This window comes from Gobio gobio (assembly GCF_949357685.1).
Source record: "Gobio gobio genome assembly, chromosome: 11".
Taxonomy (NCBI): domain Eukaryota; kingdom Metazoa; phylum Chordata; class Actinopteri; order Cypriniformes; family Gobionidae; genus Gobio; species Gobio gobio.
The window spans coordinates 18,009,074-18,022,188 of record NC_137104.1 but is presented as its reverse complement, the minus strand read 5'-3'; the positions used below and the strand labels follow the sequence as shown (position 1 = coordinate 18,022,188).

Sequence of the window (13,115 nt, the reverse complement as noted above, 5' to 3'; positions counted from 1 at the left end):
GCTTGACAAAGCAATTCAAGCAATCTTACAACGACTAGACCTGCTGCTGGCTTGGAGCTCAGTAAAAACAAGTGTTGTTTCCGGCAAACCATCCTGCTCTTCTTAGGTCTTTCAGCGGATGGTCTTCTTCCAGATGGGCGTACAGACCATTCTCAATGCCCCTGCACCTTCTGTTGCATCTGCTTTGCGCTATTTACTTGAACTTATGTCGTGGTACTATTCCTGATTAGCACACTGGAGCCACCATTGTAGCTCCAGTGCCTACAAGATCCAAATGGATTCAGCTAGTCAAAAGAGGCTAAACGAAGTTTGACCAAAGTAAAACGACTGCTACCAAACAGCCCTGCTTTGGCATTATTCAACCCCACATTACACACAATTGTCTCCACATACGCTTCTGAATATGGTCTGGGAGCCATACTTTCTCAGGACAGCCCGGATGGCATTGAACAAACTGGCCTTTGCATCACGTACGCTGTCTACTGCGTGGCTGTTGAGAGATGGCGCACGTATCTGTGCGGATGCCGTTTCACTCTACGTACAGATCATCAGGCACTGACAACCCTGCTTACCACTAAAGATGTTGGCTCCACATGCTGCAACTGGTACTTCACCCTTTCAGCACCTCTATGGCAAGCAAATGTGCACTGAGCTATTTATTTTGCCATCTGCTCCTGTGCACTCACCCACTGACTCGCTGAAGAGTTACACGGCTGCAACACAAAATGAAAAAGTACACTGATGCTAAGCTGGGTGCTCGTCCTCCTTGTTTTCAGGAGAGGATAAAGTGAGTTTATAGAACCCTTTGCACGTTCTTAAGGGACACAGAACGTTTAATTATCCTTTCACAGTTGCCAAAAGTCTTGGGGTGGGCCCATCTTGGGGTGGACCCAGTCTTGGGGAAATGCCCATCTCATTGCATTTCCATACACACCAACAACTCCGGCTCACACTGCTCACTATACACACACACACACACACACACACACACACACACACACACACACACACACACACACTCATACTCATACAACTAGACCTAAACGTGAGGTTCGAAATCCTAGCTGGTTAAATAACTATGTAAAGGCACTCACATATTACAAGACAATCTGGTCGATTTTGGGCCCAGTTGTCCCCTTCCAACAAACCTAGTCTATCAAGTTTACTTAGATCTAATGTGCTGTTCTGGATCTGTGTGGATGTGTTTGCATTGGTGGTGCAACTCCAAGGACCCTGATAATGTCTGTGGAGGAGCTCTGACCTCATATATGGTTCCATTTGAAAGCTTAGAATGTCTTCTTTCTGGAGATATGCATCACTTTGGCATTTGTTTTACACAAAGTAACTTATTTGTACTAAATTACTCTGGGACCATTTCCACCTGGATTTGGCCTACCCAAATTTAAAAGCTTCCCATAACCACATACCATGGTCTAAATACATAATTTTGGATTCATTTTACAGGAAACCCTTTGAAGTGACATAAAACACTGCTAAAAGTGATACACATTTAAGTATCGGTTCTCTGAGCTGTAATAACTTTTTTGATTGTTTGGTTATGATTTCATTTTTCAAAGTGTATATCTCAGGCCCTGTGTGCTCTAGCACCCTGCAGACAGTTTGGGCTGTTTTCAGCATACAGAAAACACTGGAAAACGGAATTGTGTGACATTGGGATATTGCATGTATACCACGGTATATGGGGAGACTTGTATATTGGAGAGATTTGGGTAGGTGGAAATTACATAAAAGGTAATATTTCTCCCTTCAGATCCATTTGAATAAATCTTGCAACATGATACAGACAAAAAATTATTATTATTTTTTATTCTGTATTTGCTGCCATCTAGTGGAAACAGCCAAAACTGTCTGCAGGGTGCTAGAGCACACAGGGCCTGAGTTATACACTTTAAAAAATGGATTTATAACCAAAAAATTGTGTATTTAGACCACTGTATGTGGGTGTGGGAAGCTTTTAAATTTGCAGAGGCTAAATACAGGCAGAAATCCCCAAAAATGGTCCCAATTTCAGGAGGAAAAGAAATGGGAAAATGGTCCGTAAGTGAATTGTGTTGTGACTGCTATTTTGAATAGGAAGTCTGAACTGATGTGTAATGATGTAATGTGTGGAGGAAGTGAAGAGTAAACAAGATCTTGTGTGCTTTATTATTTAATAACTCCTGACAGATATCACAAACATCTTTGAATGCATACATCCAATTTTTGACAGCAAAGAAAAATTAGGATATTACATTAATTTATACTACACACATTCATACTATATGGAACATGCATTTTTTTTAGCGTTCGTGAAGTAGTTACTTATTGAAAAAAAAAGTACCTACTCAAGAGTATTAATTAAAAAAAAAATCAACTTATTCCGGTCCACACAACAAATATTATATGAAAGTTATATCACTCAACGTTTTGTCAAAATGATTATTTTGTTGATGCTGACACAAACAGCCTTTTGGTTACTATTTTCCAGCATTTCACAATAGACATTCTGACCTCTTACTCATCCAGTGTTTATACAGTTAAAACACACACACTGACAGTCTAGGATTCTTGCAAATTCTTTGTACTGTATGTATTTGTCTTCCTTGCCCAGGTTTGCCGGCCATGGGGAACCTCATTAAAGTCCTTGGCAAGGATTTAGAGAACTGTCCTCATTTTTTCCTGGATTTTGAAAGTAAGTGTTTCGCTGGTGTACAGTGTGTGTGCAGATGTGTATGTGTGTAATTGGAGATGGAGGTATAAGGGTTGGAGCAGGTATAAACGCATCCTCTAGGTAGATTAAGACTTTTGTTTTTGGAAACCATTTATTTTTGCTCTCTCCAACCAAAATGTTATTCATTTCCCTTCATGTATAGTAAGGGAGCAGAAAGAAAGAGTTTCAGTGTGATCTATGTGACCATATCAACATCACCCAAGAATCTCTCGTGTCCGGAGCGACATCAAAAGTCCATCCCAAACCCTATACGCCCGACCCCCTCATCCCCAGACTCCACGCACATTCACACGAACACACACCCAACACCAGAGACACGTCTGCCACACCTCCCATGACCCACACGCTTCTCCCTTCTCTCTGTTCCAGGGGGATCATGGGAAATCTGCTGGCTTGCACCGAACTTGAGCATGGCCCAATAGTTTTCCTTGACTTTGAACGTGAGACCATCAGCTTCTTATGTTTTAAGTTTGCTTTTCTTTCCCTTTTCATCACGGTTCCTCCTCATTCGCTGTCCTCTACATTTTCACTTCCTTTTCTCCGCCATCCCTCTGTTTGTGCATCAATGCTTGCAGGCACGTGCAGAGGGGGGGGCTTTGGGTGCTCGAGCCCCTGCCCTTTTTCAAAATGAATCAAAAGTGCCCCTCTCAGACAAATATCAATGATAATATCGTGGTCAATAAAACAAACTAAATGTGATTGTTATAACATGACAATGTATATAATAGTAACGGACGGCTCAAAAGTCGGACAATTTCTGTAGAGGCATTGCCGTAACGCGTTGCTATGGGTTGCGTGCGTTTTGATTGACAGCTGATTTTCCACTGTTCGGAAACGGCTCTCGAGCCAAATATGGTCCTTTCAGAGAGTGTGTGGCCTCGCGGGAAAAAAGTAAACCAATATTTTTTTTTTTCATCCATAATCAGAGCTAATGTGTTGATTTAATTACAAATCTATATATTATATATTTTAAATTATTACACAATTCACCAATGCCCGTTTGTCATGTATATACACCAACCAATCGTGATCTGGCAAAGCACGTTCAAATTCCATTGGGCATGTGGAGCGGTAATTTTCTGTTCTTATTCATAAATCGGTAGAAAATGACATGGACAGACGAACTAACGTTTGTGGAACGATTTCCTGCGGTTTGTCTCATTTTATAAATTGCATCACTGACAAAATGGATTTTAAATGACAACAAACAAATCACTGTACAAAACCATGCAGCAGCAGCTAAAGTCGCATTAATGGTAAGTAGTGTTAAATTCACTTGTATTTATGTATATTGATACACGTTTTACTATTTAATGAAACTATCAAAACCCAAGTGCCACAGGCCTATTATGTGAAGTGTAGGCTGGCGAAATGGTTACGTGAAATGACTTTATTTAACGTTACCATTTTTGAATATTATGCAGCATTATGAAAGAAGTCTCTTATGTTCATCAAGCCTGCATTTATTTGATAAAAAACAGCAATACTGTGAAATATTATTAAAATAATGGTTTTCTATTTGAAAATAATTTAAAATATAATTTATTCCTGTGATCACAGCTGGATTTTCAGCATTACTCCACTCTTCAGTGTCACATGATCTTTCAGAAATCATTCTAATATGATGATTTAATGTCAATGCTGGAAACTGTGATACTCTTTTCAAGATTGTTGGATTAATACAAAGTAAAAAAGAACATAATGTAATAATATTTCACAATAGTAGGCTACTGTTTTTTCTGTACTTTTTATTAAATAAATGCAGGCTTGATGAGCATATATATATATATATATATATATATATATATATATATATATATATATATATATATATATATATATATATATATATATATATATATAGGCTATATATATATATATATTGCCCCTTTTTTACATTTGAGCCCCTGCCCCTGAAGAACTCTCTGCACGGCCCTGAATGCTTGGCATTCAAGGGTTTTTCGGTGAACTCAATTTGTGACGTGCCTTTTTTTTTGTTGCGCTCATCTCCAGGTCGACTGTGATCCGCTGAACTAAAGGTCGTCGTACGAATGCCACGCTTTTTTTAGCAGTTAGATTGGGATGGAAATAATCACATAACATTTAACTTATCTCCTATTTTTGGCCCCAAACTTGGCGCCATAATCTGTTCCTGTATGTCCTTATGCATCTGAATATGTGTGTGTGTGTGTGTAAATGTGTGAATGCATTATTAACCAGTCTGTGGATTTAAGGAAGTGGGAATGGAAGCTGCCTTTTGAAAGGGGAGCCTCAATTTCCTTGTTCTCTGATGTCGTGTTCCCTTTTAACCCTTACCTAAGCACTTCTCCCCCTCCTGAGTAATTTCTTCTTTTATGACACCTCTAACAGCTACATGCCTAACATCTCCTTTTTTATGGAGGGAATAAAACTCCTGTCCTTCAAGTGTAAGAACCTGGAAGACTTAGAGCGGTTGTTGTCCAGTCTATAACATGAAATGTAGGCTGTTCTTCCTCTAAGGGTCAATACCACAAGTTCATTTTCTTCCAAATCTATTGATTAATTGACTTAAATACACCTCTTCTATGATGGACATGTTCAATTTCTACATTAAAATTCATTTTGATATGTATTTGATGGGCTTAAAGTGAAAAATGTCTCAGTGGTGCAAATGACCTGAGATCAAAAAAAAGTCACATTAAAAGACATTTTTAAATAATAATAATAGCAGATTATGATTAGGCATCTTTATTTATTAAAAAGCAGTCAAACCATTTTATTAAAAAAATATTTCATATTATTAATAAATGATCATATAAATATTATTTATTATAATTGGTTTAAACAACATGCAGGAAGCCATATTGTTTTCATTAGACAACAAAAAAAATATATATTCCATCAACCACCCCCCTGTAGACTCTCATAACTTGGTATTCATGAAAATTTTAAATGTTATATAAAATATATTTAAAAATGATTTGAATGTGTACATGCATTAAGGTGTAGGGAAATATGTAAAAATGTTACACCACATTTTTAGAATTTATTAAATGAAAACATGGTTGAAAATGGTATGAATGCTTTAAACACAAACACACATTGGAACTTGGCCATGTGTTTTAAACTACATTTTGTCATCTTGACATTTCTTACTTCTCATTGACCCTATAGCAGAATCCACAAAATACAAAGTAGTAATATCAAAATGTTGAATACCCAAGCAAAACATTTGGACAACAGCCGCTCTTCCTGATCTAGTCTTTTTGAATTTGTGACGGTGAAACAATGATCACCTCTGTTACACTGCACTGGTTTACATTTCCTTAGTTCTGAAATGAGGTTACTGTGCCACTAATGGCATTCATAAAAATTCAATAATATCTCAAATGCAAGGCACAAAAGCATAGACATCGGCTTTGAGCTCAAGATCAGATCGGTTTTACTGAATTGCTAATACATCTGATGAACCAAAAGGTCTAGTAAAAGTGTAAAAGGGAAAGCAAACATTACAGTACTACTGCAGCACTGATGTTAGTCTTCACACACTCTGTTCTTTGAAGATCACAGGCTTGATGAGCAAGCAGACCCGGAGGTGACATGACTGGGAGGAGCCACTGGCAATTACACTGAAGTGTAGTGTGTGTATGTGTGTTTGTTTGCAGTGAAGTGTGTTTGCTCAGCTGATAGCACAAACATTTATGTGTGTATTCATTCAAACAGAGTCAGAAAGACAGGGGAAATGCATTAAGGACCTCTGATAGGGGTAAATGCTTCCATATACATTACAGCCCCTCCGTTTGGATGCGGTATAAGGGAGTGCACTTTTAAATTAGACCTTGCTTCATGTAGATCACATATCGTACAGAGGCTTGGGGAGACTAAGAAATCTGATCTAGCAGACTTAATGACGGCACTACCCAAAATGCCCCTTGCTGCAGTTTTTACACTGCGTACACTCTTAAAAATAAGGTTCTTTATTGGCATCTATGGTTCCATGAAGAACCTTTAAAAAATCTTTAAGGGAAAAAAAATTATATTTCAAGGATTGTTCACTGAAAGGTTCTTTGGGGGAACAAAAAATGGTTCTTCTATGGCATTGTAGTGAAAACCCTCTTTTTGGAAGCTTTGTTTTTAAGAGTGTATGTAGTTAAAAAATTAAATAAAGCTAAGTAGAGAGGTCCCCCACCTAAATTGACGTCCACCAGGGGGCAATATTCTGTAGGACATTTGTTTGCCTTTGCTTTCCTGCCTCCTATCACCGGCTTATTAATCAAATGTCTGTGACGCTCACTGTGTTGGAAGCTGACCCGACTCTTTAAACCCATCCCAGCCTCGCCAGCAACCCCACATGGAGCCGCTTCATTGGCCGTGGCCTTTCGTTGACACTTCCCACTTGAGTTGTTAATTTCAAGCCCAACAAATCCTAACACACACCGACGCAACCTAAATCCTTCTCATGTACTTCCGACTCACAATAACACCATCATCATTACCAGATTAATCCATGTGGATTTATGGTTCCTATCTTTCAAAGCCCGTTGGAAAGAGCTTTCCCCTCAGGGTGCCAAAGGAAGATGTTAATTCATTGCTAGCTCCATATTAACTCACACCATGAAGCTTTATTTCAATTAATTGTCCAGTTTTTACAGATGTAACTCTGACTTGACTGGTTGAACACAATCCAGTTTATCCAAAACATAACTTTTACCCATCAGGACAGGAAGAAATTATATCAGTATGACAGTGTGACAAAGGTGATATATCGAACTCAGGTAGGCCGAGCGAGGAATTGAGAAAGGTGTATCGTTTGGGCAGATGACTATCACATTCTGACTGACTCCATCTGACTTCTGCCCACAGATGCTCAGCCCACAGAGGCCGAGACAGCCGTGTGGAACCAGGTTAGTGCCGTGCTGGAAGAGGCCCATGGGATACTGGCGGAGTTACAGTCTTACAATGGAGCAGGACAAGAAATAAGAGAGGTAGGGTTATGACTCTAATTTCTTACATTTTCTGAAGAAAATTAGTGGTGTTTACCTGTGCAAAACTAGGGTGTTCTAAGTGCTTGCTTACTCATCCAAGTAAAAAAAAAAAAAAGCCCATCTATTTCTGGAATCAAAGTATGATTTTTTTTTATCATCCTTCAGGCTGATAATGTAAGCATACATCTCAACAATCTGCATGATTTGAATTATCATGCATGTACGGTACAATTGATGTGGCCAGAGTTTGAATTGGTTTAAACTGGAAAATATTTTGCAAATCACTAATGAAAAATGAGATAAATGTATCTATTTTATTTATGTATTAATACTACCGTTGGAAAGTTTGGCGTCAGTAACATTTTTTATGTTTCTGAAAGAAGTCTCTTATGCTAATCAATGCTATATTTCTTATCAAAAATATATATTTTTAAATATTATAATTTAAAATAACGGTTATAATAACTTTTATTTTAATATATTTTAAAACGTAATTTACTCCTATGATGGCAAAACTGAATTTTCAGAAGCCATTACTCCGGTTATTAGTGTAACATGACCCTTCAGAAACTATAATTTGCTGCTCAAGAAACATTTATTATTATCAATGTTGAAAACAAAATAATATAATATATAATATAATATTAAGAGTTTGTGACAAATGTTTTTAATATCACTTTTGATTAGAAAAAAATGCATCTTCGCTGAATAAAGTATACATTTCTTTCAAAAAATGTTGAATCCCCAATTTTTGGTATCTTATCGATAATAAGGTTTCATTAGTTAACATCAGTTGCCTACTTTAGTTATGAACTAAGAATGAACAATATTTCTACAGCATTTATTAGGCGTAGCTAATGTTAATGTCAGCATTTACTAATACATTATTAATAAACTATGAACTAACATAAACTAACAATGAATGACTATTTTTTATTAACTAACATGAACAAAGATGAATAAATACTGTAACAAATGTATTGTTCATTGTTAGTTAAGATAGTTAATACATTAACTAATGTTAAAAATTGAGATCTTATTGAAAAGTTTTACCGCTTTTGTGTTTTGTCATTTCAACTAGTTATTAGTGGTGTTGCTTTATTTAGAAGAAAAAAATGCTAATAATTATTCATCCCAAGCCGATTACAAAGCACATAGCCATCATAAAGCATTAGTTTAAAGGGTTAGTTCACCCAAAAATGAACATTTGGTTATCACTTATCGCCCTCAAGTTGTTCCAAACCTGTAAGAGTTTCTTTCTTCTGTTGAACACAAGAATATATTTTAAAGAATGTTAATAACCAGACAGCTGACATGCAATAGCCATTGACTTCAATAGTATTTTTTTTATTTTTATAAATGGCTACCGTCAACTGTATGATTACCAACATTCTTTAAAATACCTTCTTTTGTGTTCAACAGAAGAAAGAAAGTCATACAGGTTTGGAACAACTTGAGGGTGAGTGATTACCAAATGTTCATATATGGGTGAACTATCCCTTTTAAAGGAACACTCAATTTTTTCAGAACATTTTTCAAAATGTTCCTACTCCCCTAGAGTTAAACAGTTGAGTTTTACCGTTTTCAAATCCCTTGAGTCGATCTCCGGGTCTGGCGGTAGCACTTTTAGCATAGCTTAGCATAGATCATTGAATCTGATTAGACCGTTAGCATCTCGCTCAAAAAAATGACCAAAGAGTTTCGATATTTTTCCTGTTTAAAACTTGACTCTTCTGTAGTTACATCGTGTACTAAGACCAAAGGAAAATGAAAAGTTGTGATTTTCTAGGCCGACTTTACTCTCATTTCTGTGTAATAATCTGCGCAATGATATTACGCAGCACCGTGACAACCTGCTTGCACAGGGAGCGTGCTGGGGACTATTTTCAGGCGCTGCGTAATATATCATTGCGTCTGCTGCACCCATGGTACGGCAGCAAGGTTCCTTGATTATTAGGCAGTAATGCGTATTCCTAGCCATATCAGCCTAGAAAATCGCAACTTTTCATTAGTGCACGATGTAACTACAGAAGTGTCGTTTTAAATAGGAAAAATATTGAAACTCTTTTGTAATTTTTTGAGCGAGATGCTAACGGTCTAATCAGATTCAATGATCTATGCTAAGCTATGCTAAAAGTGCTACTGCCAGACCCAGAGATCGGCTGAATGGATTTGAAAACGGAAAAACTCAACTGTTTAACTCTAGGGAAATATTTTCCACCGATGAGTGTTGCTTTAAGCATGCTGGTGGTTTGAATCATTCTGGTTCATAAACATCAGATGAGCATGAGTTATTCAGCTGTGAATGTTTCACATTGATGAGCAAACCCTACAGTCCACAATGTACATTCATTAAAAGTGTACAAATGACCTTGTTAGTTTAGTCAGTGTAAATGAATGTTTTGTAAATGAAGTGTTCTTGCTCATCCTTCTCTCCAGGCGATTCAGAACCCCAATGACCTCCAGTTGCAAGAGAAAGCCTGGAATGCAGTCTGCCCTCTTGTGGCCAAGCTCAAGAGATTCTATGAATTTTCTCTCAGGCTAGGTAAGTGGGTGGCCATTTTTTTTCCAGTTGTCTTTTTTTATAGTCATGTAATGTGCCTTCCGTGCACGAGTCATCCAACGCACTGACCGTGCGTACAAAGAGTGGTGCAAGCATCCGTTTCTGTCCTCCTCTGCAGCTGACCTCGTAAAGAGTTGGCATGGCAACCGTGGCAGCAGAGCGTATAGGAGGCTGCGTTTCTACCTCCCATGCGCGCTGACAATTCAGTAAACTCTGGTTTGCAATAGTCGATCAGCTGCCTCTTTTTTCACAGCAGTGCTGACTAGTGAGAAACGCAGATCTCTGGCCAGACAGATAACATGCAGATAAGCTTTCCCTGTCGCGCTATGGCATCGCAGTGACTCATGAGAAAAAGAGGCTCCACCCTCTTCAACACATCCTGCGATCCGCAATATCTGGTCCCCGGCTAATAGCGTCAGGTTTCTCGGTAGGCCTCCAGATAAAACATATCAGCTCCTTATTTATAGTAGGGCTGTTGCATATTTAATGAGAGGAAAGGATAGCTCCTCAGGAGACATGCTTAGGCATACTAATGACATTCAGAGATGGCTTAGCTCTGATGTTGTAGCTGTACGTCTTTTAGTCACCAAACAGGAAACAAACACTAAGAGCTTTACACTGGTAAGCAGTACAGCACAGACCTACAGCATAGATGCACTCTCATTAGATAACATCAATGCAGTGATAATACTGATGATACTGCATTAACACTGCTTACGACATGTCTCTCTGGAATACTTGATTCTGATAAATCGATAATGCGCCACAGAGTGGTCAAATTACTTCCATTCAAAAGTTTAGGGTCAGTAAGATTTTTTAAATGTTTTTAAAAGAAGTCAATTATGCTCAACAAGGCTGCATTTACTTGATCAAAAATATAGGAATCATTCTAATATGCTGATTTGCATATTGCGGTTCAAACTAATAATTAGACAAATGATTTAAACTAGTGCTGTCAGATTGATTAATCCCGATTAATTGGATCTAGCATAAAAGTTTGTAAATAACCGATCAGGCATAATATTATGACAGGTGAAGTGAATAACACTGATTATCTCTTCATCAAGGCACCTGTTAGTGGGTGGGATATATTAGGCAGTAAGTGAACATTTTGTCCTCAAAGTTGATGTGTTAGAAGCAGGAAAAATGGAGGATTTGGATGTGATGGCTAGACGATGGATCAGAGCCTCTCAAAAACTGCAGGTCTTGTGGGGTGTTCCCTGTCTGCAGTGGTCAGTATCTATCAAAAGTGGTCCAAGGAAGGAACAGTGGTGAACCGGTAACACGGTCATGGGCGGCCACAGCTCATTGATGCACGTAGGGAGCAAAGGCTGGCCTGTGTGGAGCTACTGTAGCTCAAATTGCTCAAGAAGTTAATGCTGGTTCTGATAGAAAGGTTTCAGAATACACAGTGCATCGCAGTTTGTTGTGTATGGGGCAGCATAACCGCAGACCAGTCAGGAAGCCCATGCTGACCCCTGTCCACCGCCAAAAGTGCCAACAGTGGGCACGTGAGCATCAGAACTAGACTACGGAGCAATGGAAGAAGGTGGCCTGGTCTGATGAATCACGTTTTCTTTTACATCACGTGGATGGCCGGGTGCGTGTGCGTGGCTTACCTGGGGAACAATGGCACCAGGATGCACTTTGGGAAGAAGGCAAGCCAGCGGAGGCAGTGTGATGCTTTGGGCAATGTTCTGCTGGGAAACCTTGGGTCCTGCCATCCATGTGGATGTTGCTTTGACAAGTACCAACTACCTAAGCATTGTTGCAGACCATGTACACCCTTTCATGGAAGCAGTATTGCCTCTTTCGGCAGGATAATGCCCCCTGCCACAAAGCAAAAAATGGTTCAGGAACGGTTTGAGGAGCACAACAACGAGTTTGAGGTGTTGACTTGGCCTCCAAATTCCCCAGATCTCAATCCAATCAAGCATCTGTGGGATGTGCTGAACAAACAAGTCAGATCCATGGAGGCCCCACCTAGCAACTTACAGGACTTAAATGATCTGCTGATAACAACTTGGTGCCAGATACCACAGCACACCTTCAGAGGTCAAGTGGAGTCATGCCTCGACGGGTCAGAGTTGTTTTGGCAGCAAAAGGACCAACACAATAATAGGAAGGTGGTCATAATGTTATGCCTGACCAGTGTACATGTGCGTGTATATATTGACTTGACAGCACTAATTTAAACTTACATTCATATTTAACATCCATGTATAAGCCACTATGTAGTACATGGAATAATGTACAGTCAGTCATTTTATTACTTATTAATACATTAGAGTTTGGTTGAAATGAACTGGAGTTTTAAAAGCAAGCAGCATTTATGATCATGGTCATACTGCAGTTGGAGTCATTAATGCTAGCATCAGCTGAGACTTCCAACGTTCTTCAGTATCTAGGCAACACTGATGGGATCACAGGTTCTTACGATAAATTGCAGCAATTACAAAAATACAAAAGAGAGGCAGTAGAGGTAAATACAATGATAACGGTTGTGCTGGTAACCATGGAGATGAAAAACATTGCAGTGCTGCACTATTAATACATTATGCTGGTATTCGATTAAAGGTCAGAGGTGACCTTGAGGGACCACAACAGTATTCAGTGTGAATGAATTTGAAAAAAACTAAGACATTGCTGTAAAAATCTGTAATCAATCTCTCTTTGCAGAGAACGCCCTGCGCAGTCTATTGGAGGCCCTAACTAGCCCACCCTACGCTCCAATGCAGCATCTGGAGAGAGAGCAGGCCCTTGCCAAACAGTTTGCAGAAATCCTGCACTTCACTCTCAGCTTTGATGAGCTTAAGGTGAGCGTTTCTCACGCATGACTCACTTTGATTTCATGTGC

General features: G+C 38.8%; 1 protein-coding gene across 4 annotated transcripts in view; it reads left to right on the top strand.

The window, feature by feature from the left end:
• The window catches only part of fam49al (family with sequence similarity 49 member A, like), a 41,190-nt gene that overhangs the window by 18,576 nt on the left and 9,499 nt on the right, over positions 1 to 13,115 (top strand). For 2 of the 4 annotated variants that reach the window (XM_079829067.1, XM_079829066.1), the window contains 5 exons: positions 2,612 to 2,692; positions 3,101 to 3,171; positions 7,574 to 7,695; positions 10,135 to 10,240; positions 12,938 to 13,074. In XM_079829067.1, the coding sequence (XP_079685193.1) occupies positions 3,108 to 3,171; positions 7,574 to 7,695; positions 10,135 to 10,240; positions 12,938 to 13,074 (429 nt within the window). In that variant the 5' untranslated portion in view covers positions 2,612 to 2,692; positions 3,101 to 3,107. The remainder of the gene's footprint in view (positions 1 to 2,611; positions 2,693 to 3,100; positions 3,172 to 7,573; positions 7,696 to 10,134; positions 10,241 to 12,937; positions 13,075 to 13,115) is intronic. The other 2 variants (XM_079829065.1, XM_079829064.1) reach the window with 1 other exon arrangement.